This window comes from Vidua macroura, chromosome 8, assembly GCF_024509145.1.
Source record: "Vidua macroura isolate BioBank_ID:100142 chromosome 8, ASM2450914v1, whole genome shotgun sequence".
NCBI lineage: Eukaryota > Metazoa > Chordata > Aves > Passeriformes > Viduidae > Vidua > Vidua macroura.
The window spans coordinates 16,032,066-16,059,828 of NC_071578.1; the positions used below are offsets into that span (position 1 = coordinate 16,032,066).

The 27,763-nt window shown below is 47.9% G+C and overlaps 3 protein-coding genes across 7 annotated transcripts in view; all 3 read left to right on the plus strand.

The window, feature by feature from the left end:
- The window catches only part of EXOC6 (exocyst complex component 6), an 88,917-nt gene extending 74,649 nt beyond the window's left edge, over window positions 1-14,268 (plus strand). For 2 of the 4 annotated variants that reach the window (XM_053983642.1, XM_053983643.1), the window contains 3 exons: window positions 12,209-12,321; window positions 12,645-12,656; window positions 13,136-14,268. In XM_053983642.1, the coding sequence (XP_053839617.1) occupies window positions 12,209-12,321; window positions 12,645-12,656; window positions 13,136-13,268 (258 nt within the window). In that variant the 3' untranslated portion in view covers window positions 13,269-14,268. The remainder of the gene's footprint in view (window positions 1-12,208; window positions 12,322-12,644; window positions 12,657-13,135) is intronic. The other 2 variants (XM_053983645.1, XM_053983644.1) reach the window with 1 other exon arrangement.
- A 667-nt stretch (window positions 14,269-14,935) lies between these two features.
- Window positions 14,936-23,194, plus strand: LOC128810696 (cytochrome P450 26C1). 2 transcript variants are annotated; one of them, XM_053983770.1, is made up of 6 exons: window positions 14,936-15,174; window positions 15,250-15,474; window positions 15,604-15,879; window positions 17,453-17,608; window positions 20,029-20,535; window positions 20,801-23,194. In XM_053983770.1, the coding sequence occupies exons 1-6, from the start codon at window positions 14,983-14,985 to the stop codon at window positions 21,161-21,163; spliced, it is 1,719 nt and encodes a 572-aa protein (XP_053839745.1). In that variant the 5' UTR covers window positions 14,936-14,982; the 3' UTR covers window positions 21,164-23,194. The 2 variants fall into 2 exon arrangements, with proteins under 2 accessions (XP_053839745.1, XP_053839746.1); XM_053983771.1 differs by having other exon boundaries at window positions 15,604-15,663.
- Window positions 23,195-24,941: 1,747 nt separating this feature from the next.
- On the plus strand, window positions 24,942-27,619 carry LOC128810812 (cytochrome P450 26A1). The gene is made up of 7 exons (XM_053983957.1): window positions 24,942-25,130; window positions 25,328-25,552; window positions 25,644-25,931; window positions 26,025-26,174; window positions 26,511-26,645; window positions 26,864-27,016; window positions 27,208-27,619. The coding sequence occupies exons 1-7, from the start codon at window positions 24,942-24,944 to the stop codon at window positions 27,547-27,549; spliced, it is 1,482 nt and encodes a 493-aa protein (XP_053839932.1). The 3' UTR covers window positions 27,550-27,619.
- Window positions 27,620-27,763: the final 144 nt, after the last annotated feature.

Here is a 27,763-nt window from a genome sequence, read left to right on the forward strand (position 1 = left end):
TTACTAGAGGATTAACACTGCTTACATGTGATAATAGATCTGGTCAATCAGTAAAGGGTGAGAATAATGTTCGTTTAAGAAGCAAAAGAATCTAGCACAGGATTACTCCCTAGAAAGGGATAACATTTCAAAGTGGCAAGTAAAATCAGGGGAAGGTGTTTCCAAATTGCGGAAGGCATTAGAGGCTGAATTTTGCCATCATTACTCAGCAAAAGTTCCATGTGTACTGGGATCTGTTGGAGCTAAAATATGAAGAGTAATTATTGCAAATTACATATAAAATAATTTGTAATTACTCGGTCTTCCAGGGAAATCATAAGAAATAATTTTTTAGGTAAAACATTTAAAGAAAATACTGTCTATAGGATTGAGGAGAAAATGCATAATCTAAAGGAAAAAAGACCATCTTCTAAGGAGAATAACTTCTTGAAGATGTATTTCTTAGAAAAGAAATTGTATTGGATTATTGCCTTTAAGCAAAATGGGTTTTTTTCCTAATATGTTTGCAAACAACAGCCAGAGGAGAAAGATCTTTTGCAAAAACCCAGTTTAAAAAAGGAAAATTTGAGGTATCCAGGTTGCAACTTGCTGGGCTTGGAAGCCTTTGTTAAACTAAGTTATCTAAACAACAAGTTAACAAAACAAAACCAGGATTTTATATGGGCTATAGTATTTGCTAAAATGTTTTGACAGTCATTTGATAAATATAAATAGGGAAGTAAATGTTCTCTTGTAGCTGAAGAGGAAAGTGAAGGTTGTCCATGAAAGAATATGAGAATTTTTTCCTAATGATTTTGGCTTTCCCTTTAACTTGTCTCTATTTACATTCCTGAGCTACTGACTGCTGAATTCCTTGTCCAGAGGTTCTCAGGTCTAGCATAGCTTTCCCTAAGGGATGTAACTTCATCTGCTATAAAGGGTGGTTATGCAGCCATACCCTGAGTGAACTACTTTGGAAGAAATAATTATCTGTTTACAGTAAACTTATGATGGCCACATCTGTAAGTATCTGTGCCTTGTGGATTGCACTGGATTTTTTGTTTCTGGATGCAAACAAAATTATGCTGTTTTGTAGCCTGTTATGTCTTGAATTTCAGTGGCTTTTCACGTATTTTAGCTCAGCACCCAAGATCAACTGAGATACTTTATTGAGTAGTTGCTGTATTTGTATCTGCTTCCTGCAGAAGCGTTTCAGAGAGACGCCTTGTATATAAAATTCTAAGTGTTTTAATGGCTGCCTAAGAGAAGAATTTGGCACGCTGTGGCTATAATTTTTTACTTAGATGTGCAGCTTTTGAGAAATGCACAGATGCGAAAAGAAACGAAACCAAAAGAAAGTTGTTAATTAAAAAATAATTACTCTTTTGTATTAAACCAAACTATTTCCCCATACCTGCTGTAGAACCTCAGGTTATCTCAGTGGAAATGATGTGATTCATGGTATACACTGTAGATCATGTACTTCTGTGGAGATTTAATTGCTGCAGATTCAAGAGTGCTCATAAACCTTATTGACCTGATGTATATCCTCCTGTTAAGTTTAATCAATCTCTGTGGCAATGTATTTTCAGCATATTTCATAGATGTAATTTTGTCTGGTGTTTTTTCCAAGTCAGAATGACAAGAAATGACTGGAAAGTTGGGAGAGGGAAATACCCTGTTCACTGAATCCCTAGTTCCCAGAAGTGCCTGAACTGGTGGTGTCCTGGGTCTGTTCTTGAGCTGCAGCTTCACACAAGTCTTCTTTTCCTCTGTAAGCACAAAGCTGATGCCATGGAGTTGTGCCATGCTCACTTGTCTTCCCATAGGCATCAGTTTGCATTTGCACACCAGGGCTGTGTATCTAAAGTTCCTTCCTTCAATCCTAGAAGTAACTGGACTGAAATTGAAACTGGAGTTGTATACTTGGGCAGACCACTGCAGATGATTAGTTCTAGGGTACAGCAGCCTGACTGTCTGGATTAGATGTGTGTGCATACAAGGACAGTTTTGGGGTAGTTAGAACCAGCATTTGTCAGATAGTGACTTCTTGTGGTATGGTGTATATACATACTTGTAAGACTGCAGGCATCTGGAGTTACTCTTATGGATAGTGCTAAGTATTAAATGTGACAGATGGGACAAGAGTGTTCAATTCCAGAACACAGTGTGGAAGTGGAAGCGTGTTTTGTGTTTGAATTTTATTCTAGTTACACCAAAATTAGATTAATTGAAATTAGACCCACCTCTAAACCAGAGAAGGTGATTAAAATTTAACTTTAGATTTTGAACTTTTAAATTACATTTTCATAGTGAATCATCTCAGATGGATTTTTACAGGAAGGATTGAGACAAATGACACAGTTTTAATCCCCAAGAAGCTTATTTTAGGATAGTGTGCCTCATCATATGCTATTTATGGCATTATTTCATAGACAAGTGAATAGTTTAAAGCAAACCTGTTGTGAGTCTAGTGCAAGTAAAAAAAAAGTGCCTATAGAAAATTAAAGATCAAATAAACTAAACTATAAAATTTCTTTTTGGTAGATGTCAATATTTAAGTACTACTGGCAAACCTGTGTTTAAAAAAACAACCAGAAGCCAAATGAAAATTCCAGCTGAGATTTAACTCTGCTATATTAAATGCTTCATAATTTGAACAGTTGAAATTGTGTTTTCAAAGTCTCGTTCAGGTGAGAGGCAGATGGCCTGTTTTGGGGGACTGCACTTGTCACCCCTGCTTGTTGTTTGAGTGTGTACACCTCTGTGTCAGGAGCTCAAAACCAGAAAAAATGGTGAATGACCTGACCATTGCATAATACACAATTTTTAATCCACACAAATTTTGCCATTGACATAGTTTTATGCTTTGTCTAAAGGGACTTTGTGTACAGACTAACACGCTTGACAGGAGCAATTTGGCCAGAGCCCGTGCCCTCTGGAGCCTGACTGTCTGCCAGGCTCCCACTTTTCAAACTCTTCTCTGCTTCTAGACTCAAAAGATGGTTCTTTTGCTACTAGTCCAGCTTATTCTTTAATGATGAAGAACAACACACTTCACAATAAACATTTTCACTGTAATTAAACAAATCTTCTTTGAAGAGGTATTACTTGTTGCCGTACTGGGTGTTTCATAGGGCCTAGCTATTTATATTTGTCTCAGAAACTACTTTTCTGTGTCTTCAGATGTTACATCTTGGGCTGCTTGAAGTTTTAATTGGATTTGTAAAAATTATATGTTGTGAGTGTTTTTCTGGTTATGGTAACAGCAACAAAGTTGTTCACGTGGCTTCAACAGCAAATATTCTGTTTTTTAGGTAGGCCTAAGTTGATTTGAAGTGCCAAAGAATTTAAAAAAAAAAATCATGAATGTAACAAGACCAGGCATTTCTCAAAGTGTGCCACAAGGTCCAGATTTTAGGAAAGAATTCTGTCCTTTGCAAGGATTTTTTCTTATAAAAGATATATGAACACAAATAACTTCTGTTTTCTCTTAGCATAGCAACAAATCCCAATGGTTCAGCTGTCATAACATTATATATTGTACATTTATGAATGTGTTGAAGATTGTATCCCAACATTCAAGACAGTGACAGATAAAATTTCACTTATAAATTTGAAACAGATGGTAGCATTTAAATACAAAATTATTTCATTCTTGTGAACATTTCAATGTCCCAAATTTAGACACAATTTCTAAATGTATAGTGCTTAAGAGGAAAAGGCAGGTTTTAATGCAGTGGCTTAAAAACGTTAAGACACTGCCTTTCTAACACAGACTATCCTTCCTTTGAAAATCCAGGGCTCAGTTTTCAAAGCATTGTCTAGGAATTTAGCCTGCGACCCCCATTGACACTAATGGGAATTGCATAGCTAAGTCCCCATAACATCACTTTGAAAATCCATTTGTTGTACCAATTCAGAAAAATAGCATAAACTACGGGGAGACATTCACAGATCAAGAGAGCAATGTACACTTTGAAATAAAAGACCAATGTGCGTTATTCCAGTTATGTGATCAGTAGAGATGATTCTGAAATTCACCACATTCACAAAATAAGTCACCAGGTCTAAATAAAACAAAATATTTTGGCAAGTGGCAGGCAGACTTGCTAACCAGGCTAACAAGATGTTTGTCAGCAGTAATGAACACCTACTGATTAAGTGATAATTGTGTTTGGTTGGTATGGTGTTATTCTACAGTTAGCAAACTGTCTTTTTTTCTTTCAAGCTGGACTTAGGTATCTACATTTTAAGTAGTTCTGTTGTTCTTTTGCAACCAAGAAATGTTCAGAGTAAACAAGACTTGTCCAGTTTTGATTCTGATCCTGGTCCTTTATGTTTTATTTTCCAATTTAGTAAGTGCTCTCTTGGTGTGCATGCTTTAATTAACAGGAGTATAACTTGGTGAATAATGATGGTGTTACCTTCATGGTAATGTAGACAGTATTTGTTGGAAAAAAATGTATACCTGTGTAACATATATTCATATATACTTGTGTGTAAAACCTAAGCAAAGATTAAAAAAGCGTTGTTGTTGTGTAGCTGTGTTACTGCAGTGCCTATGAGTCTCAGTCATGGACCATGGCCCCATTATGCTGGGCAGAATATAAATAAGTGTTTTAACAAAAGAAAGACAGTGCTGCCTCAGAGTTCCCAAAGCAATGAGATTATAGCTTCACTGAAAGGTTAACGTTATGTCAGAGATTATGAAATAGCAACAATTCTGGTTGACAGGCTTCCTTTTGGGTCCTGAAACCCATTTGTCCTTAAAACAAGGCAGGGTAGGTTGGTACAGTGTGAGCTCCTTGGAGTAGGAAATGTTGAGGACTGGAACATTTGTAAGTATCTTTTATGAGTTTACTGTGTTAAAAATGAAAAAGTCACCTTCATGTTTGGTGCTTGTTAGCTCCAAAGCCCAATAAAAGCAGAAATTATTGAAATAATAATGTGTTTGCTCTGTCTTTATCTTAGGGACTGAAATGATACATAGCTAGCAATAGTATTTTTTTTTTCCTATGCCAAAAGCCATGCATCCTCAAGGAAAAAACTGTAGTGTTACTTCTGTATTCTTTCCTAAGAAAAGATTGGGTGTAGCTTGCAGTTGTATATGCTTGGCACTGTTCATTTCCCAGAAGAGTTCACCGTATTCTAGGCTTTGGGTTTTTTTAATTAAAGAGGTCAAAATCCATTATATCAAAATTTCAAAGAATTTACCAATTAGCTGTAGTCTGTGATGCCCAGCAGGTGGCTTTTATACTATTAAAGGGAGATTGTTTCCATCTCTGATCAAAGCGAAAGCAAAACAAAAGAAAATATAGAATATTTTGCTGTACACAGTGCAAACCACATGCTGTGTAAATTATGTGAAAACTGTACGTGAGAGACTATTCAGTCATCCCACTTCAAGAAAAAGTTCTATGTATTTTCACACTGGTCCTCACGAGGATTTCAATGGTAATGTCTAAGTCTGTTTAGATTACTGATTAGCTGAGGTTAGACAGCTTGCTATTTCCTAAAATGAAGACTTTGGCATTTTTCTTATTTAAAAGTAAAAGTAAAAATGCACAATTAAGTAGATAATGAATTTACTAGAAGGGAAATTAGAAAAAGCTGAGTGTGCTGGAATGGTTAAGATGCAAAAAAATTCCAATTTGCACTTTTCAATGAATCTAAACTTCCACGATTTTTGCCTACTTAAAAGAATGTTTGTGACCTTTTGACCCTTTTGTTATCCCTTACTCAGAAAGGCCTTTATTCTGTAAGACTTAGGTATAAAAAAATAAAAAGAGCATTAATGGCGTAACAGTCCTTTCTGATCACCCTGTGTAAGATGTTTATGCAAAGTGTCAATAGAAGCAATTGGCCTAACAGTGTGACAACCTGCTTTGCTTGGAAATGGGCTAATCTCCTGTTTGGGTTATCCAGAGGTCAGGTAAGGATTTCTTTTTTCGCACTCCCCGTAGTGCATGGGTACATAACCTGCGAGCACTACAGGGCAGAAATCAGAAGCAGTTGATCCCAAGGATGCCACAAAGCATTTTTAGTTAATCCTGACCTGTTTGCTTTTCCTGATTTTTTTTTTCCTCTGCCTTCTTTTAGGTTTTTTGTTCTTGTTCTGTTTGAGCGTATAACACATAATGATGACAGAGATTCTACCAATTTCATTCTCTGCTGCTTCACTGTGTTGGTTTTCTCTTTTTCGTTTTTTTTCTGTGGGCTTTTTTTTTTTTTTTTTTTTCCCAAACAGGCATCATCCCACTCTTTTTTGAAGTTCACGTGGAAACCTACTTTAAATCTCAGTTTTTGAGGTCTGCCCCCTTTGCCCTGTCACAGCAGGCTGGAACTCAATAAGAGCTCAGGCAAGCGTAGCGGGCCGGGCAATGGGCCTTGGCGGGCTGCACGCTGTGAACTCCTGCCTCACTGAATCAGCTTCTGTGTGTTTTTATAACTGCCTTTTTTTTCCCTGTTAATTATGCCCCAAGGCTGTGGAAAGACAGCATTTATCTGTTTCAACAGACTAAGCAGCAAGTGTTCTGACATGTTTATCAGGCAAATTGTACCTGACAAAAGGTAATTACACATGCAATCAAGTCTAGAAGTAACTGGGTGATTAGGGGTTAATAAACTGTTTCGCATAAGAAATATTCAGCTTGTGAGCAAGGAGAGTGGGCCAGAACTGACATAACATGGCAGTGATATATTAAAAGAATTACTTTTCTTTGGATGGAATATTTTACTTTACTGAAAGATAAGTGGGAAATTAAGTGTACTACTCAGTTTTATCTCCAGCTCCTGAATCACTGGTGCCATTTTTACAACCAAAGCTATTTGCTGATGCTCGTGCTGCTTCAGAAGAGATTCCAATTTGCACCATTCCAACTTGCACTAAGCTGCCTTTATAATTTATAATTATGATTTTTGTAGTATAACCAGCACAGTGTCTAATGGACACTGCCCCCATTCCCATCTGCAAAGCTCATGTCTCCTCCTTCTGTCTGTTGCTGTGCTCACTCTGTGCATAGCTATTTCCCAAAGTTGTGTCCTCTTCCAAGATTATTCCTGACAGTTGCCCAAAAGTAGAAAGGAAAGGGCATCTGTATGATAGCTGAGGATGTGACAAGAGGCTCAAATGTCATTGAAAGGGCCGGATGGTCAATTCCAGCAGTTCCCAGTGCACAAAATTCTCACGGAATTACAAGATGGCCTAAATACAGGACTATGGCTGAGCTGCTCTGAACTTTAGGTAAGACAATGCAAAGCTTTAGTGAGCAATAATAAAGAGTAATTTCTATTCAAACACGGCCATATCACCTAGATACTGGGAAAACGCTAGAGTACTAACTTTGAAGAATAGGTGCAAGTACCCTGTTTGAAGTCAGAATTCTGTCCCTAGAAGTTTTAAGATCTTTTCCTCTCATAGCATCAATATTATAATGTTTTGTCTTAACTGATCCTATTAGCTAGCAAGGTCTTCCAGTAGGAGCTCTTTTAACTAAAACATAGTTTAGTATCTTTTAAAATAAGTCTTCCAATTAAAAATAGCCGTGTTACCTGTATAATGTCAGAAATTACTATAAACTTTTACATAAGTACACATAAACACCTTTTCTTTTCCAAGTGATGTTTATTTCTACAGAGAGACCTAATGTTAGACATAAAAGGCATTTAGAAAATATCTGCACGAAGGGAAAATTACAAAATCAAAGCACTGTAAAGCATAATTCAAAATAAAAGTGCAATACAGCAACCAGAGGCTTAAGTTACCTATAATGTTAGAAGTATATATATGACTAACAATTTAATGGTTTGGGAAAGCAACACTGTTGCACGTTCAGTAGAAGAAACGTGCTGCTCTCTGATCATCAGCCCTGATGGTTCCAAGATGTTGGATGAAGGTTCCCCTTATATCACACCTTTAGAAGATGCAAAATCCTCTAAATAAGGTGGAAGTGTAGACTGTATCTTGTAAATGTAAGTAGACAATTTATAGGATGTTCTGTGTGGTATACAGGAAAGGCTAAAACTTGTTCTTGTTTTTTTTTTCCTTGTTCCTTTTTTTTTTTTTTCCACAATGACTCAGACACACATACATCTCTGCAAATTTTTCCTAGTCAGAAGGGAATAATTGCTCTTTGCTCCTAGGGAAGCATATTCTGCTTCATTATAAAATACTTGGGTATAGTATTGCCTGTCTGAGCTTATTCTTATTTTTCATGGTTATTATGGGATAAAGAGCACAGCAGTGCCATTGTTCTTGGGTAGCAGAGTACATATATTTAGTTTATTTGGTGCTTCACAGTGTTTTGGCTGCATGATACTCTGGTTCTGACTTAACACCCTTGGGTGGCTCCTTACGTGGGGTTGCAGTTGCCTTTCTGTCTGAGGTTTTTTCCACACATGTTAACTTAAGAAAGATGCATGTGCAAAATAAACATTTTTCCTACTGTAATTTCAAGGCAAGCTGTGCAGAGTCTAACCTTAAAGGAGTTGCAGCCAGTAGCACCGGATGTGATGCACTCTGTGGCCTTTGATTTTTGAGGCTGGGAAATGCTTATTGCCAGGACTTACTGTTTGCCCATATTTATCTTTTGACAGTGTATGCCAGTGTGGGGCATTCCTTGTTAGATAATACATTTCATTTTCAGTTGTTGTCTCAGTAATAGTGAAAGCTTTAATAGATAAAATAGTAGTAGGGACATGTTGCTTTAACTTGGCCTTGATTTTATCCTAGATGCTGCAGTAAAAACTACTGTCACAGAACCAGCAAACTGTCCTGTGCTTCATGTACATCGTATGCCTGTGGCCAAGACAGTCCCACTTTTTCTATATCAGGGAGAGGAATTAAAATTATTAATTTAAATAGGGCACACATTTGTGTAGCAAAAGATGGTGTAAATCAGAAAGGAGCAGAGCAACAGAAATCAAAACAGATTGGTGAGTTAACACCTCTGCATTGTTGCTGGAAGGTGAATTTGGTGTTGTGTTGTGCTCAAGTGAAGCTTTGCATGAATGGATTGAAGTTAATTCCCACCACCCATGTGGTGGTCCTGGGGCCAGTGTGACATTTCTGCTAGACTGTCCTCTCTGCCACTGGCTGCTTGCCAATCTGCTTCCCTCACAGAGCGCCTGCATTGGGCTGTGCATCCACCGAGCCTGGGTGCCAGGGCACATGCAGGTGATAGGAGTGGCCAGAACACAGATCCCAAGAGCTGCACACCAGGCAGCTCTTGCCCACCCCACAGCATGCAGTACTTGCTCACAAAGCCCACTGCATACAGCAGTATGCCACGGTGCAGAACTGCGCCTGTGAGTGGGACAAAATGCACAATGCATAATCATGCACAGCAGCAGTCTGGTCTCCAGCAGTGTCTGCAGCTCCCTGCCACATTTAATCCAGATCCAGGACATGATTGTCATACTGCAGCCCCTGAACAGATGCACAGAAGGAGGGAAGGGGGCTGTGACTGAGTGGCATGTGTCATTTGATTGCATGCCTGGGCCTTTGAGCTACCTGCCATGTGTCATGACAGCTGCTTGAACTTAAGAGATTTATTAGCATGAAGTTGGTTGCGTGCAGCTCTTTGACCATGCATGGAGCAGGGAAGAAGCTCTGGGTACATCACCTTTGCCAATAATGTTTCTTTGGGTGTTCATTCTTTAGGGCCAGGACTATCTTGGAGTGCACAGAATATGCTTTGTGTTCTGTGTGACATTTTTTTACCTTGTGTTGAAAAACAACAGGCTTCATGGTCTCTTTAGAGCCCTACATGCTTACCTGTGTTTGGCCAGGTGACAAATGAGGTGTAATCTTCCAGTCATCACTATTACTGAGATTTCCCAGAGCCATGGTACAATCAGTTGAGTCAGCCATTGAAAGCATCATATGAAACTCACTCCTGCAGTATTGTCAGGGGAGTTTCTTTGAACTTGTCAGGACTTTAATTGTGTCAGTCATCAATGGTTTTGGGCTGCACATTGCTAGCAGGATAACTTTAGATACCTTTCACCCATATGAGCTTCAGGGTTGTTTAGGATTTACCCAGAATCCTCAATTTTAATGGTACAATAGGGATAAGAAATGAAATCTTTCACTTCTTACTCACTCAATACAACTGCAGGTATATTGGTCCATTCTTAAGGACCATGTCCCATGTGGAAGCCATGACAAGTAGCGCTGTAAGTAGCAGTAAGTTATTAATCACCAGATTATACAGTTTGGGTTCCTGTCAGCTTTATTCTCACATCTTGTCTTGTGCATCTGCCTGTCCTATCTTTCCACTCTTTTGGTTGTGCTTTAAAATACTCTTTTTTTTTTTTTTAGCACAACTCTTTTGGTTGTGCTAAAAAAATAAGGACTGGGCACCTCAAACTGTGTAACACGGGTAATAACAAGTGATGAGTAACATGCAGTAGCAACTGAGGCTGTGAGTTTCACAACTGAGTTATCAAGCCTTCCCAAGTCTGTTTGCATGGTGACTGAAGGCATGTTCTCAGCAACTCAGTAAAATTGGTGGTGTCCATCTTGAGAAAGGGCTTTGTGGGAAAGAACTGTTTGAATCTGACCTTGGTGGTTATCATGGATATCTAGTCAGCAGAAAGTGAAATTGCCTCCTTGGATTTTAGATCCTTTCTCCCCTGTGAGATAGTTAAATGTAAAATGTAATTGTTGCTGAGGTTTGTAAGGGTCCCTAAAGGTCTTTGGGATGACAGAGCAGTAGGTGTGTCAGAGGTCCATTATAATGCCAGGAAATGTTGCTACCTAGTCCTAAAAGATTACACTACAAATAAGGAAGGAGTAATTAATTAGAAAATTATGTGTTTAAATTAGACACTATCTTTGAAAGTAACATAAGAAAGTGGTTTGGAAGTGGAAAAATTTGCAAAAGAGAGGCATAGAAATGGGAAGCTGGGAAGACTGGATGTATGCTTTTATTCTGTAAATGAATTGGTGTTATGATTTTGGGCATGAGCATTACTGGACTCCTCTGACAGTTTATCAGGCTGAGAAGTTTGAGTAAGGCAAGGTTCTCTGGGGTGCAGCCTTCCTCTTAGTGTAGCCTGAGAAGTCAGAAGAGCGGGCGTCTGCTCCACCTCTGCTTGTGGGAGCAGGGGCTGCTACTGTTGTGTCCCAGCTCTAACAGCTCTGATCTGCTTTAGCAGAAGCAAATGTTTGAAGTGAACGGTTCTGCCTTGAGTTAGAAAAATGGTGTGACTTGCAGTAGTCTGTTATATTTTTTCAAGTGGTTTTGTTACACAAAATCCTGTTCCAGCCCACCTTTCCAGCATTACTGATTCAGCAGGTCTCCAGGCAGGCAGGGCCCTAGGTTACAGCTCAGCGGAGCAGCCACGGGCACTGCGTGCTGGGGTGAAGTGTTGTTAATGGTTCCCAACGCTTTTTTTAACAGTAGGTTTGGCTAACACGGGACAGCCTGAGAACAAGCCCTTGTTAGCCCTCAGCAGCAGGACAAGGCCAGGCACCAGACGCAGGGGGAAGCTGGGGTGCCCCGCCATTGACGTCAATGGCAGTGGGGCCCACTGGCCCGCAGGTAGCCGTGGGAAAGGCATCCCCGAGCGGGGCTGCCTGTGCCCTGGCCCCTGGCAGCCTGGGCAGGGTGCCCAGCGGTGCCTGGCCTGCACCCGGTGATGGTGGAGGGGGAATTAAGCTTTGAGGACTGTGAGGGTGCTGGCTGCTGGAGGTTTGGCATTGCGTCTGATTGTAAAAGCAGGCTGGTTTATTGTTGAACAGCAGCTCTCAGATTATGAGTCCAAGACCTGATTTGAAACTGCAGCCAAGCGTAGTACTGTGCTTGGGGACTTTTTGTTCCTCCACTGAAGTATTTGGTTTTATTTGGGCCAGAAGTGTGCCCAGGGCTTGGCTCTGAGTTTCAGGGGTCAGTCATAATGGAGACTGCAGCCAGGAGGTGTTAATTCACTTTAATTCGACTACCTGAACCTCGTTTAAATTAGTGTGAGAAGCAGCAGAAACGAGCATCCCTGTCTTGCTCCCCACAGTAAAGCAAGTTCCTAAATACTAAAGTGTGAAGCCATCAGCATCCCCTCCTGGGGCCAAACCTGCACAGCTGAACACTGAGGGAGGTGAGGGACGTTAAAGAAAGAAATGAAGGGCAGGTGAAGGGGGGGTGATGGCTGGGCTCGGCGGGGGGCTGCGCCCAGCCTCCCTCTGCAGAGCCTCCCCGCACTCCCTCACCCGCCTCTCCCCCCGCAGCTCCTGGACCTCTTCATGGTGTGGGACTGGTCCACCTACCTGGCTGACTACGGGCAGGCCACCTCCAAGTACCTGCGGGTCAACCCCAGCACGGCCCTCACGCTCCTGGAGAAGTAAGTGCGGGGGCTGCCGGCGCGGGGATGCGAAGCGGCGCCGGAGCCGCCCTGCCGGGAGCGGCGGGGCCGGGCCGCGGGAGCAGCCAGCGGCTGCCCGAATTGCCGCTCTAGGGAAGGGAGACGCTGAGCTTTGGCCGAGGTGAAGCCGATGCGAGCGTTTCGGCCGGCCTGGCGGGAGGGCAGGGTGAGCAGGGCACGTTACCGACAGCCCGGTACCAACTTGCTTGTAAAAACCGCATCAAAACACGTTGCGGTTTAAAACACGCTTTCTAACAATGTTTTCTCTCCTCTCCTGCCTGCGATGAAAATATCTTTTGCAGAGTTCACAGAGGGTACGTATCACCTATATTGTTACAAAATATTGTTTCTGTAACTTACTTAATTTCCCGAATTTCGTTTTTATATCCGTTGGTGTGGGAAATTAGCAATATAGATGCCCGTTATTGACGGTGAACAAAATTCACCCATTCGCCGAGTCTGAATTTACCATGGAAGCAGATGATACTAACGGGTTTTCTGACTTGCTTCTCTCCTGAGGCAATTGGTAGGATCAGGGTCCTGCTGAAGGGGTACTTGCTTAATACTTACAGGTTATTTGTGAAGTAGCATTTGTTGAAACGAACTCATTCTGCACTTCTGCATTGCAGAAGTTTAATTAAAGAGCACATAGTGAGCGGGTTTTGTAATCTTTCAGTTCTTATTAGCAGAAAGATCAAAAGAAGAACAGTAGTAAACCAATCTAAATATTCGGATTTTTCCTTTTCAATTTACGTTTCTAATGTGTTTGTCATTTGCTTTTTTATTTCTCTAGAATGAAAGACTCCAGCAAAAAGAACAACATTTTTGCTCAGTTCAGGAAGAATGACCGTGACAAGCAGAAGCTAATAGAGACTGTAGTAAAGCAACTTAGGAGTTTAGTGAATGGTATGTCCCAGCACACATAGGCCACTTAAATCGACAGTATCTCATCACACCAAGAGGTGTTTCTTATCCACTATTTCTACTAAGCAAATGGTGATACCAGTTAGGACTTTTGTTTAACCGAGAAAAGGAAAAATGCAGTAGATAGATTGTACATGTAGTCTGCAACAAACAATTCTTTGTACGTATTTTTAATGGGTCGAATACTATTTTGTATATTGTAAACAAATGGTGAAAAATAAGGTTGTACAATAAAAACCAGCGCAATCGTATTGTACATGGAACTGCTGAACTGTAAATATGTTATTTAAATATCTGCAGATATGGTGTCCAAAATTTTGCTCCGAGTAGGAATTATTTGAGAAATGATCCCTTAGTTGCTGTTTTCTGGCTGAATCCTAATTTAATGTTTTTAAGCATTGAGATACTTGTGTTTCAGATGCTGCTTATTGTTTTCCTGCAGTAAATGTCTATTAGCCCTAAAGTGATTGGACATAATTTTGTATACCAGGTTTTGTAGTCTGGAGGTATGAAAAGGTCTTCTGATTTTTAGTACCTTTGAAAACTACCTGAGAACTAGACTTGATATCTATTTAGCATTAGGATTTACAGGCTTTGTTCTCCAAAAGGGTTTAATCTTGAGGTTGTGAATGTAAATAACCATTTGATTTCTTTATAATGTGACATGTTGTTTCGTTTTGGTTTTGTTCCTCAGGGTTGCTATTTCTAACTGTACTTTTGTAAGATCTCGGGTTCTTTATCCCAGGTTGCAGTAAGGAATAGGTTTGCCGCTGTTGGTTTCGTGCCGCATCTGTTTGTTAGTTTGCGCTTTCTCCTGCCAGCCCCATCCCAGCGATTAGCATTTTGTCCCACTACCGGTCTCTTTGCACTGTCCCCTCTGGCTGTTTTAGACACTAAGAGAATGTCTAACAAATACAAACCAAATGGAACGTGTAAAAATAATGTACATTTTCGCTGTATTTTTAAGTTATTGACGGTCTAAATACAGTAATAGAAACCTCACCCATATTCCTGTTTAATTTCACACACCGAAACACACCTCAGAGCTGGTTTCGCGGGACCTGTGCAGGTCCCGACTCACTGGTGATTTACCCCGGGGAAGGGGGCCGGGGATCCGCGCGGCCCCGACGGCGGGGTGCGGGCCGGGAGCACTGCAGGACCGCCCCGACTGCCGCTGCAGGCCGGGAAGCCGGGGTCGGTGGGGCCTGAGGGGCAGGGCTGGGGCGCTCCCTGGTCGGGGGAGCCCGGAACGGGACTCGCTACCTGGGCAGGCTGGCCCGAGGGGGCGCCGGGAGCTGCCGGCGGGGCGGGGAGAGTACCCCGCTCGCAGGAGCGGCCGTCCCGCCTCCGGCTTGGGGCGCCCTGAGGAGCTGGGCGGGGGCGGGAGGGGGCGCCGGGCCCCCAGCCCCGGGGGCTGCCCCGCCGCCGCCCCGAGCCCCTCGGCCGCTGTCCCCGGCCCTTCCGCGCCAATCACCGCACTTGGCCGCGCTGCTTAAATATGCAGCGGATACGTCATCTCCGAAGGTGGATCGGGCGTAAGTGGCCAATATCTATATAAATGTGGCCGAGGGGCGAACCGGCAGCAGGAGGCGAGCGGGGCCGGGCGGGCAGCAGCCGGCTGGACCCGTCGCGCAGCGCCCGTAGCCGAGCCGCGGGGCGCCGGCCCCCCGTGCCTGACAGCCGTGCCGCCCGCCCCGTCCCCGCCGCCGGAGGAGGATGCCGGTCGGGCCCTCCTGGCCCGAGGCGGCGGCGCTGGTGCTGCTGGCCCTGGCTCTGCTGGTCACCCTGTGCCGGCACCTGTGGGCGCTGCGCTGGAGCCTCAGCCGAGACCGCGCCAGTGCCCTGCCCCTGCCCAAGGGCTCCATGGGCTGGCCCTTCTTCGGGGAGACTCTGCACTGGCTGCTCCAGGTAAGGCGCCGGGGGACGGGGCGGGGTGGGAAGGGGCTGGCGGGAGCCACGGGCTGACCCGCAGCTCGTCCCCAGGGCTCCCGCTTCCACAGCTCTCGGCGGGAGAGGTATGGAAACGTCTTCAAGACCCACCTCCTGGGCCGGCCTGTGGTGCGGGTGACAGGCGCTGAGAACATCCGCAAGATCCTGCTGGGTGAGCACACGCTGGTCAGCGCACAGTGGCCCCAGAGCACCCAGATCATCCTGGGCTCCCACACTCTGCTCAGCTCCACTGGTGACCTGCACCGCCAGCGCCGCAAGGTGAGCTTCACAGCCTCCCCGACAGGGCACGCAGCCCAGGTGGCATCTCCTGCCCAGGCCTGGGCCTTGGTGGCATGTGTGCTTTAACTACCTTCTTTAACTACCTGCCTCTCTTCCCCCTTCTCCTAGATCCTGGCCAGAGTCTTCAGCCGTGCCGCCCTGGAGAGCTACCTGCCGCGCATCCAGAAGGTTGTGAGCTGGGAGCTGCGGGGCTGGTGCATGGAGCCAGGCTCTATCGCAGTTTATTCCTCCGCTAAAACCTTAACTTTCCGCATTGCAGCTCGGATTCTGCTGGGGCTCCGCCTGGAGGAAAAGCAGTTCAAGGATCTGGCCAAAACTTTTGAACAGCTGGTGGAGAACCTCTTCTCCTTGCCCCTTAACATACCCTTCAGTGGGCTGCGCAAGGTACTGCTGCCTGCACTGCTTCCTCTGCCTGGGGGCAGGGCCTGGGCCCTGGCAGCACAGACCCCCTGTCCCTAGGCCCACCAAGGGACATTTCTGATGGGCCAAGACACCTGCAACACCCTATTCTAGGTCTGAGGGCTTGTATGTCTTACCTACCCTAGCCATTTCCCCTTCTCTCTGCACTTCTCACATGCTCCTGGCTGGCTTCCAACTCCTCTGGGCACTGGCTCCAGCTCATTGTACAGCATAGGGCTCCTCTTCTCCCTCATCCCATATGTTGCCTCTCATGAGTCCATCATGTGTGACCCTGTCCCATCTTTTCCCATCTGAACTCATGTCAGCCCATGGCAGAGGGGTGGGTACAGCACACCTCAGCTCAGCACCTCCTCCGAAACTCAGGCAGTCTGGGAACTTAAGACCCTCTTATGGTCCTCAGTCCCTTGTAGTCCAGCAGCTACAAGCAACCCAGTCTTCTCTGCCTTTTTCAACCTGCAGTTTCTTCCCTGCTGCTCTGCCCCTCTTTGCCTGCCTCTCCACACTCCTGCTCTAGGTATAGGTCCTGTGTACTATTCTTCCTCTCACATTCCTCCCTCCTCTGGCTTTGGGTTCTCCACCCTTACCACAGCTGAAGTCTCCTGTCCACTTTAGCCCCTCATATATTATTTTCACTGTGAGCTCTGCCCAGTTGGATCACCTTACCCATCCAGTCCCAGTTCTCCCTCAGCCTCCTTGCTACTCTTCATCAAAGCTCTTGTTTTCCCTGTCCAGTTTCCCTTTGCAGGTTGTCACCAGTATGAGCTTTCATCCCCCCTGCCCTCTTTTAGGTCAGTCAAAGCCTGTCTGGCCTCAGACCAGCAACTTTAACTTGCCTTTAGGTCCCCTTGTCTTTCTCCTCACTCCCTGCCCTGTTTACTTTGTCCAATCCTTCCCATCTCAAATCTAAGCCTTTGTATCTTCTTCCCAATATTTGGCCATGGCCATTTTTAATTTCAAATTTCTGGTCCTTCTGGCTTTTGCTGGAGACATTTTTATAGAGAGTCATATGCTCTGTGACCCCATCCATCCCACTTTGCAAAGGCATTGCTGATCACTTCACTTGCTGGGATCGTACATGAATGTTTTGCTGCACTGGAGTGCAACACACCTGAAGATGATCTGACTGTGATTAATGTGTCTTTATCCACTATACCCTTGTAAAACCATTCGTGCCTTGCTGTCTGGACTCAGTTTTCTTGTTACCTTTTCTTGTCCCTTGGAATAAGCTTCTTTTGGACCTGACAGAACTGTAGATTTGCTCAGTGCAGATGCCTCTGCACTTGGTAGCTTGAGTTTATTGCTGTCTTTTCCTCCCAGAGAGTTTCTTGGGACTTGTTGCATTTGATTGACAACAGAATATGCAGCATTTCCCCCCGGACTGCTGCCTCTTGCAAGGCTCTGGGGCTGGACAGCAGATTAAACAGTTCTTGCTGTTACAGGTCCTGGGATTAAGGATCACTACACTTGGGTTCCCGTGGTCTCTCTAGAGAGGGGGGCAGTTCCTAAGGTTCTCCTGAACTGTGTGTGCCTCTCACAGGGAATCAAAGCACGGGACATGCTACATAAGTTTATGGAGAAGGCTATACAGGAAAAACTGCAGAGAAACAGCCCAGAAGACCACAGCGATGCTCTGGATTTCATAATGAACAGTGCCAAGGAGCACGGCAAAGAATTCACCATGCAGGAGCTAAAGGTAAGGAGAACCTCTGCCTTGCAGTGCCACTCCTGACTTGGTGGCTTTTTGAGAGACATGGGCTGAGGGCCAGGAGGAGGCTTGTGTGGGGACCACCCCCAGCTGCTGGCTCCTGCCCCCCTCTTACCAGCAGTGAGGACACCAGCTCCTGCACTCAGCACACTCTTATGCCCTTGTAGTCTTGTGTCTCTTTGCATTAGAAGGGACCCTTTTAAAAGGGAATGAGTGCCCCTTCTACTTTTCCTCTTCATGGCCACCAGCCTTCAGCCTGATGTAGGATGCTGGTAGGGTTATGTGGCTGTGTTAAGGCTCTGCACGTCTGTGCACTCAGTAACCTCCAGGACACTCTCGTGGAAATATTCAGAGCTACTTGTGTGCTTCTCAAACACAGCCCTTCTTTTTGTTCAAATGATCTGGAAAGATAGTTTTCCCAGAAATTTTCCTAAATACACTGTGATTTGTACTGCTGCCATGGACTCACCAGGGCCCTTGCAATGTAAAGGTCATTAAAAAGATGTTGCTTTGCCAACAATACTGTTTTTAAATATTTTAAACCTTGGGAAGATTTGAAAAACCCATCCTGTATAATAACGCTGTCACTGGCTGGGTGTAATGCTGCCCATTCTGCCTCCCAGGACAGGGACAGTTCTGGTAAAGAAGCTTGGGAATATCCTGCCTTCCAGTCACTGGTTCTGCTGGTCTTGTAGAAGCAGGGAGGGGAAGTTGTGACAGCAGCTGTGGCACAAGTTCTGCAGCAGCACTGTCAGAGGTTGATGCAAAGAGCATAAGGGCTGTTATTTCAAACCTAAGAACTTGCCCTAAATTCCTCGCATGCTATTGAAATGTCTTGGGGTTTAATCGCATGTGGTGGAACTGAGAGGTTTCTTTTCATCTGTGTCTGCTACCTTGTGAATGTAAAAATTGCTGCTAATGCCTGCAGGAGGTGTGATAGGGGTTGACAGGGATCTGTTGTTCCAGGGGTTTTATTTCAGTTGAAAGATGCCCTTGAGAGCTGCTCTTTGGCAAAAGCATCTAGACCAGCCAATATATGGCACTAGGGATGGGAGCAAAGAGTCATCTTTGTTACATTATCCTTATCAGATTTGAATCCAAGTACCTTTGGTCTTCAAGTGTTCTTCTCTGTGTTTGTGGCTTCACCTCTCTAGAACTGGTTGTGTCAGAACAATTTAAAGTCCAGACACAGTCATGTGAAAGGAAACTGCTCTGTGTCCCTGGGCTGGAGCAATTAGTGCTTGCTCCTCTTGCCTCCCCTTGCTCCTCTTTGCCCCTGGGCTGGAGCAGATAGTGCTCTGTAATACCAGTCAGGTTCCAGGCCTTCCAGGGGGGAAGCTCCTGGTACTCCTGCCTTTGGCTTCTCCTTGGCTTTTGTCTCTGGCCTCAAGCCTCAGCACTCCCAGCCCTGTGCTGTAGAGCCACTGGCACCTTTAGATGGTGCCGTAGGTTTGAGCGTTATGTTTGCTGTCAGAGATGTGTCATGCCATGAACCAGCTCTGGGCAACCCTTAACTTTTGCGAAACTGTTTGCAAAAGTTGGTCAGAGGGAGGGTGCTGCAAACAGCCCTCAGCAGCCTGGCACGTGCTGTTCCATACAGACCCAGCTGACAAAGGCTGGGAGGCTGCGAGGGGACCCCTGACCTTGGGCAAGGCACATATTACAGATTTGACTGTGCTGTGGTCCATGTATCTGAGCTGATTAACTTCCTAACTTGTTACAGATACATCTGCTGTGGAGATACTGGGAACTCTGCTGTGCTTCAGACTGTACAGCTTGAAAAGCATGTCCTTTGCCTGCTGTGTGCTCCCTGAAGTGCTGCTGGCTACAGCACTTCCCAGGCTGACCTGCTCTAGCAGAGAGGTCTTTATGCTTTTGACTCTTGCCTTGCGTCCCCTCCCAGATAAGATCAATCATAACTGGAGATGGATCAAATGCAACCCACTTTAGCTGTCAGCACATCTAGAATTTGTGCATAAACCACTGCCCATATCCACTGCCTGGACAGAAAAGTAAAAGCTGGGTGCAGAGGGGAATTGGTAGATGATGATAAAAAGCGTAATACTTGAAATGGACTTCACTCAATGTGCTATAATGCATGTTAAAGTGCTGCCTTGAAATTGGTAAATCTTGTGAGGAAAGCTCAGAAGAGCTGGATTGGAGGTAATGTGTAATGTGGAGGTAATTCCAGCTGTGGTTCTGCAGCAGTCACTTGGCAAGTGGATGTCCAGTTCATACAGAAATGCTTTGGTCCCTGGGTCCAACCCAGGATGAGTGCAGGTTTTGGGAGAGCAGAGTGCAGGCCAGGGCCCCCTGCACAGGGGCAAAACCTGCAAAAGGTGAGAACAGTCTGAGACACAATCACTTTGAAATGTTATTCAAACTTGTCATTTTTATTCCTCTCCCAGGAATCAGCAATTGAGCTCATATTTGCTGCTTTTTTCACCACGGCTAGCGCTAGCACCTCTCTGATCCTCCTGCTATTGAAGCACCCCTCAGTGATTGAAAAAATAAGGCAGGAGCTGATGTCCCATGAGTTGTACCAGCAGAGTGAGTGCTGCCCTGCAGGACCCTGCCTGGACACCCTGCCCATCCAGAGCAGGGACAGAGAGAAAACACTTTCCCACCCCATGGCCAAAGACATTCACAAGCACCAGAGCCAGCCCACAGCCCCACTGGAGGAAGATTCCCTCCAGCCCAGTGCCCTGCCAGAGCCCACTGTCCCCCGGAGCAACCCCTGCCCTGGCCCTCAGCTCCTGGCACCACCAGGGCAAAGCTGTCACTGCGCCGCAGATATCAGCCTGGAGAAGCTGAGCCGCCTGCGCTACCTGGACTGTGTGATTAAGGAGGTGCTGCGAATGCTGCCCCCAGTCTCCGGAGGCTACAGGACGGCACTGCAGACTTTTGAGCTCGATGTAAGTGCCTCGCACTCTGGCAGGCTGGTAAAGAGCTGCTGCCTGCCGTTATGAGCAAACACCCTGTGTCCCGCACAGTGGTGGTGCTTGGCAGTGTAGCTCACGGGGAAGTGTCACCCAGCAACCTCTGTAGGTCTCAGTTGGGCTGGGGAGAAAAGGAACTGTAGAGCAGGTGGGTAATGCAGTGGAGCTGTCTGCAGGCACCTCTGCTCCAGTAGCAAAGGTATGTAACAGTCCTCTCCTCCCTCTTCTCTCCCTCCCCCAGGGCTACCAGATCCCCAAAGGCTGGAGCGTCATGTACAGCATCCGTGACACACATGAGACTGCTGCTGTCTACCAGAGCCCCCCCAGCAGCTTTGACCCAGACCGCTTTGGTGCTGGCCGGCTGGAGGCTGCAGGCCGGTTCCACTACATCCCCTTTGGTGGAGGGGCACGGAGCTGCATTGGGAAGGAGCTGGCACAAGCCATCCTCAAGCTGCTGGCCATTGAACTGGTCAGCACGGCCCGCTGGGAGCTGGCCACCCCTGGCTACCCCACCATGCAGACCGTGCCCATCGTGCACCCTGTCGATGATGGGCTGCAGCTCTACTTCCACCCCTTGCAGCCCAGCCAAGGCCACGAGGCCTGAGCCAGTGAGGGGTGCACTGCTCCCCTCAGCCCTGGGGCTGATGCCCCTCCACAGCTGCCAGGAGCAGGTCTCTGCTGTCCCAGGCTGGGAATGCTACTGGGTCACTGCCAAACAAAACCTTAAAGGTCTTTCTATATTTCCTCTCCTGGTGTACAGGCTGGTAGGGTGTGCAGGGTGCTACAGTATGGTGTCCTGCAGAGTCCCACCCCTGAGCACTGGGACAAAACCTGCTGAAGCTGCTGACAGGGTACATATGCCATGGGGACTCAGTCAGCCCCTGCCCCATACAGGCCCCCAGCTACCAGGGATGGGAAGCAAAACTCCCAGACCCACAGCTGAGACTCCCAGAGTTATCTCCTGTAGGTGTGTTATAGGAGAGGCAGGACAAACATCCTGCACACTGTAGCTTTTTAGATTAAAAAAGAGGGAAGGTGGGGGCCTCTGCAGGAAAACACAAGCCAGAGTTGCCCAATCCCCGGCATCAACTCTAACTAGAATAATAGGGTGTAAAGTGCTTTTTATTGTAAATATTTAATCTCATTCATGCACTTCCCATTAGAGCTGGCACAAAGAGGATATCTCTAATTCACCCACTTGTAGAAGCTGTGCATGTTGTGCTTGAGCACTGCGCTGCTGCTTGGAGTCTGCCATGAAGCCATCTCTGAGGTCCCCCCAGGATATTCTCCCCAGCCACAGCCTGCCCATGGGATTGGACTGAAGCAGGGGGAGGGGGCTTTGGGGAACAGATTGTTTAGAAAGGAGATGTTTCTGAATATGGTAGAAAGTTCCTTGTTCCTGATGATGCTGTTCACATTGCAGAGGGGACATTTGCAAGGTGACACAGGCCCTGTCGTGGCTGGCTGGCTGGCCGGACTGACTGTCACCTCTGTCAGCCCAGCTCTGCCAGGGAAAGTCAGAACAGCAGTTCCATGCATCCATCCAGGGGGTGGTACCTGAGGCTAACTGTGGGTGCTGAGGGCACCCTTTTAGATGGCTTTTGAGTACCCCTACAGGATATTTCTTTCTCATGTAAAATAAAATGAAGTGAGTCCTGTTGTTTGTGTACTGAGAACAGAGCTGGGCCTTGGTCCTTGATCTGCAATTACATGTTTGTACGTTTCTTTCAGCTTCACTTCTGCTCCCCACTGTCATGCATTCTGTGTGAATGCAGTGGGAAAACAATCCTTGTCCCTCTAGAGCATCCCATGCCTGATGGTGTCGTGAGCTCTGTGTGAAGAACCAGTTTGACCTGTGAGGGCCAACACATGGCACGAAGACAGTGTCCCTTTGGAAAGGCTCTGGGGAGCTCGCCAATCTCCTGAAACTCTGTCATCATTCTGCTTTGGTGCTAGAGATGGCCTTGCCCTGGCCAATCCCCCTTGCCTGTCTGTGCTGGAGCACTGCAGCAGGGCATGTGCTGGCATTAACTGTTGAGGGCTGTGCAACAACCACCACGCCACCTCGGGCAGAAACCTGGCTCCCAAATGCGACAAGTCAAATCTGGAAGAGGTTGAACTGCAGGGCTGAGTTAAGTGCTATTGGCAAGTCGACCCTGTAGTGAACCAGAGCCTCTGGCCCTCCTGACCTTGTCCTGAAAGGTGAATCTTTTTGCCTATCAGAGGTGAAATCAGTAGATGGTGGCTGAAGTGGCAATGACTAACTTTAATTAGCAGGAGCTGCTGGCTGGCTGAGACCGCAGGCGATTCAGGGTCTCACCGCGGGCGGGCAGGGCTGGGCCTGCAGCATCCAGCATCCTGTGCAGGAAGCTCAGGGCTCCTCCAGCAGCGCACTTAAAAATTACCCTGAGCACCAACAAGCCTGCTGAAAAATGTAACATGAATCTAGTTTAAAAAAAAAAAAAAAAAAAGAAAGAAACTGATAAACTGATTTTGTTTGCAGATAAACATGAGCGTTTACAAATGAAGTGTAATAATTGTTACTTGTAATCAAAGTTTGTTCATATTAGGCTGTTAATTTCTTGACCCCCTTCCAAGATGTTTTTAATTATCCCATTCACTCTTTACCATTTGATTCTTTTCAAGCCGATGGCTGGGGAATACACAGCTGGGAAGATAATAAAGCCTTCCTGTGGCAATTATCGGTGCTCAGGCCACCGTATCTCGTTATTTTGATAGACAGTGAACTTGGCGCGGTTGCCGGCCGGGTTCACGCAGATGTCACGGTCCGTGTTGTAGGTCACAAGCAGGTCAGCGCCCGGCGAGGGGAGAGCGCCGGGTCAGGGCACGGCCGCCGCTCCCGGCCAGCGCCGGCCGGGCTCCACGGAACCTGCCGGGCCCGCGGCGAACCCCGAGGGGCTACCGTCCCCGGGGCCGGGGGAGTACCCTCCGGGGGGTTCCCTCCTGGGCAAGGGGCTGCGGAGGCGGGCAGCCCCGCTCCAACAAGGCATCGTAAGAAGAGGGTGGGTCTCGTGTGATGCGATGATAGAAAAATAATAAAAAGTGACATCACCCTCTCCCCTACACACACACACACACACACAAAACTTCCAGCGTTTATTGAGCTTGTCTGGGAGCAAGAAAGCAAAAGTAACAGGGTAAAAGATAAAAACCGCAAAGAAAAAAAAAGTGTATTGGCAGCAGCCGTGGTCGGCGGAGAGCTCCGCGCCCCGCAGCCGCGGTCCGCGCCGGGTGCCCCTTCCCCAGCGGCCGGCGGCTCCTGCGCCGGCACCAGCAGCAGCCCCAGGCAGAGCAGCCCTCCCGCTGCCCCGCTCCTGCCGCGCCCCTCCTGCCCGGAGCCGCCGCTCCCGTCCGGAGAGCAGCGCCTGTGCCCGCCCGCCCGCGCGGAGCCCCTCTGCGCCGCGGCTGCGGGCGGGGTGCCCGGCCGTGCCGAGCGCCTCTCCCCGGCCGCGGCAGCCCCGACGGGATGCCGGAGAGCCTCAGGCGAGGGTGGGCAGTGGATCCCGGGGAGAGGAGCTGGGAACGGCGAGTTTGGTGTTTCCTTTCTGCGCTCACCTTCTTTTCCCTCGGTGACCCGCGCTTGAACCTGCATCGGGAGGCTGAGACGGACTGCTGCCGGTGGCTCCTTCCTCCGCGGCCGGCAGAAATACAAGCCGCGCCTTTCGAGGTGAACCAGGGGACAGCGGAGGCTCCTCCGCCGATGCGCTGGTACAGCTGCGGCTCTGCTCAGGGGGTCTCCGGGCTACCCCAGCACGGGGGACCGTTCGCTCCGGCCGCCCCACGGTCCCGGCCCCGTGTCTCCCGGGTCCGGCCGCTATCTCGCCGTTCCCAGCCGACGACGGTGGCGGGCGGACGCAGGAGCTCCGCGGAGCGCATCGGCGCCGGGCGGTAGCGCCGCGGGGTAGGTGACTCCGGACAGCCGGGCGGCCGGGTGCCGGCGCGGGAATTTATGGGTACAACCGCTGGTCTCGAAAGAGCATCGGCGATAAATCCGAGGACGAGGAGGCGGTGGTGGCCGACCACCGGCTGTCAGCTGTCGGCGGCGTCCCGCAGCCCACTCGCCGAGCGCGGTGCAGGGTCAGCGAGCCCGGAGCCGCTGCCACCGCCCCCGACAGCACCTTTCCTTCACCGGCAGCGGTCTGCGGCGGGTAGGATGCACTACGCAAAGCAAATAGTTAAAGATTTCGAGGGGAGGAGCCAGGCCGCAATCCGCAATTAAAGATGAACTTTGGGTGAACTAATTTATCGGACCAAGGTAGGGGTGGGCAGCAACCTGGGAAGGGTATAAAAGGCGGCCCGCGGCGAGCCCAGCCCGCGCACTCAGAGCTCCCGGGGGGCTGGGCGGGAGTCACTCTCCAGTCATGGGCTTCTCCGCCCTAGTCGCCAGCGCCCTGTGCACCTTTCTGCTGCCCCTGCTACTCTTTCTGGCTGCCGTCAAGCTCTGGGACCTGTATTGCGTGAGCAGCCGCGACCCCAGCTGCCCGCTCCCGCTGCCCCCGGGCACCATGGGGCTCCCCTTCTTCGGGGAGACGCTGCAGCTGGTGCTGCAGGTAAGGCCAGGCGATGGCGCGGGGAGCGGAGAGGCGCCCCTCTGGAGCCAGGGCTCCTCGGGCTGCAGGGGAGGGAAATGAGCGGCAACTTTGACAGGCTCCCGTGCCCAGGTGGGAAACAGCTGCTCTCCCTGCCTCTTCCTCTTATGCTTTCTAAAATTTATTTTATCATTTCCCCCCTCTCATCCCCTGTCTAGAGACGGAAATTCCTGCAGATGAAACGCAGGAAATACGGCTTCATCTACAAGACTCACCTCTTTGGGCGGCCCACGGTACGGGTGATGGGCGCCGAGAACGTGCGGCACATCCTGCTGGGCGAGCACCGGCTCGTCTCCGTGCAGTGGCCTGCCTCGGTGCGGACCATCCTGGGCTCGGGCTGCCTCTCCAACCTCCACAACGGGCAGCACAAGCATCGCAAAAAGGTACGGGCCGACGGCGGGCGGGGAGCGGGCGTGGTCGCCTCGGGCGCGGCGGCTGAGCCTCTGTCCCGTTCCTCCTCGTCCCCCCGGGCAGGTGATCATGCGTGCCTTCTCCCGGGACGCCCTGCAGCACTACGTGCCCGTCATCCAGGAGGAGGTGAGCGCCTGCCTGGCGCGGTGGCTGGGTGCCGCCGGGCCCTGCCTGCTCGTGTACCCCGAGGTGAAGCGCCTCATGTTTCGCATTGCCATGAGAATCCTGCTGGGCTTCCAGCCCCGCCAGGCCAGCCCCGACGGCGAGCAGCAGCTGGTCGAAGCCTTCGAGGAGATGATCCGCAACCTCTTCTCCCTGCCCATTGATGTGCCGTTCAGTGGGCTCTACCGGGTAAGGCTCACGGCGGGCCAGAGCACGGGGGAATCGAGGGGGGAGGGATGGCAGTACTGGCTGAGACCCAAACTCTCCCTCCTGCTTGGTCAGGGCTTGCGGGCACGCAACATCATCCATGCCAAGATCGAGGAGAACATCCGTGCCAAGATGGCCCGCAAAGAGCCTGAGGGTGGCTACAAGGATGCACTGCAGCTGCTGATGGAACACACACAGGGTAACGGCGAGCAGCTCAACATGCAGGTAAGGTTCCTCAGGACCAGATTAATCTTTTTCCCTCAGGCTCTCTGAGAACATCACACTTACCTTGTGGGAACAAAAGGGAGATGCAGGAGATGCTCTCTCTCCTGATGAAATAAACCAGCTAGTGTTGAGGACTAGGGTGCAGAGGCTGCAGTCAGGCTGTTGGCTGGAGAGATGTGTCCACAGGGAGCATAAGCACCACCAACCACCTCCATCCAGACCCCTGGGTGTCTGTTCCAGTTTGGGAATGATGTACAGCATTGCAGTGGTTGAGTGGGCCTGGTAGAGATACTGTGTTCAAGGCCTGGTTTATGCCTCTTCTATCCTTTGTGTAAGGAGCTGAAGGAGTCTGCCACAGAGCTGCTGTTCGGGGGCCATGAAACCACTGCCAGTGCTGCCACGTCACTGATCGCATTCCTAGGGCTCCACCATGAAGTCCTGCAGAAAGTGAGGAAAGAGCTGCAGGTCAAGGTTTGTGTCTTCCCTTGAGGCATTTCACAGGAGGGGGCAGTGGGAGGAAGGTACCTCGAGGACAGTTATCCCAGACAGGGCTCCCTTTGACCCAGGTGGTGCCCTGCTTTTAGGGGTGTCAGGAAAATACTGCTTGTAGCTGAGGGGCAGCTGCTTTGCAGTGCCAGGAGCCCTGGCTGCGTGGTTCATGAATGTCATGACAACATTTTCCTTTCTAGGGGTTACTGTGCAATTCCAACCAAGAGAAGCAGCTGGACATGGAGGTCTTGGAGCAGCTGAAGTACACAGGCTGTGTCATCAAAGAGACCCTCCGGCTGAGCCCGCCTGTTCCTGGAGGATTTCGGATTGCACTCAAGACCCTTGAGCTAAATGTAAGCAAGGTTTGGGCACAACTCCTCAGAGCAGCTGCAAAGTATTTTTTGTTCATGTAGTCTGTCTGCTTTAGAGTGACCTGCAGGAAGCCAGGAGGGGAGGTGGGGTGCACTGATGTGTCCTGTTCTGTCACTTCACATTATTTAACACAGCAAGGTGCTCCACATCTCCTTTCTGTTCTTTTTTATAGGGTTACCAAATCCCTAAAGGTTGGAATGTTATTTACAGTATCTGTGATACACATGATGTGGCAGATCTCTTTACCAACAAGGAAGAATTTAACCCAGATCGCTTCATGTCTCCATCTCCAGAGGACTCCTCTAGGTTCAGTTTCATTCCTTTTGGTGGGGGCTTGAGGAGCTGCGTGGGCAAAGAGTTTGCAAAAGTCCTTCTAAAAATATTTACAGTGGAGTTGGCTCGGAGCTGTGACTGGCAGCTGCTGAATGGACCTCCTACAATGAAAACGGGCCCCATAGTGTACCCTGTGGACAATCTGCCTACCAAATTCATAGGTTTCAGCGGCCAAATCTGAGAGCTCAACACTCGCCTCCAAATGGATTTCTATGCAGCATTTAATATGTACATAGTAACTTTTTATAGTAACAAAGGCCTTTAAATATTTAAAACTTGTAAATGTACAATAGTTATTTATGTCTTCTAAGTATTTCAAGAGGCTATGATATTTTTTCCCCTAAGCACTACAATTATGGGTCTCTGATTCATAATTAGATAATGTTATTTCTATA

Excerpts from the sequence above, each read along its gene's own strand:
- LOC128810696 (XM_053983770.1), top strand. The coding sequence starts at position 14,983 with ATGCCGGTCGGGCCCTCCTGGCCCGAGGCGGCGGCGCTGGTGCTGCTG. Across the intron at positions 15,175-15,249 it reads CTCTGCACTGGCTGCTCCAG|GGCTCCCGCTTCCACAGCTC; the intron begins GTAAGGCGCCGG and ends GCTCGTCCCCAG. Across the intron at positions 17,609-20,028 it reads TCACCATGCAGGAGCTAAAG|GAATCAGCAATTGAGCTCAT; the intron begins GTAAGGAGAACC and ends TTCCTCTCCCAG.
- LOC128810812 (XM_053983957.1), top strand. The coding sequence starts at position 24,942 with ATGGGCTTCTCCGCCCTAGTCGCCAGCGCCCTGTGCACCTTTCTGCTG. Across the intron at positions 25,932-26,024 it reads CGTTCAGTGGGCTCTACCGG|GGCTTGCGGGCACGCAACAT; the intron begins GTAAGGCTCACG and ends CTGCTTGGTCAG. Across the intron at positions 26,175-26,510 it reads GCGAGCAGCTCAACATGCAG|GAGCTGAAGGAGTCTGCCAC; the intron begins GTAAGGTTCCTC and ends CCTTTGTGTAAG.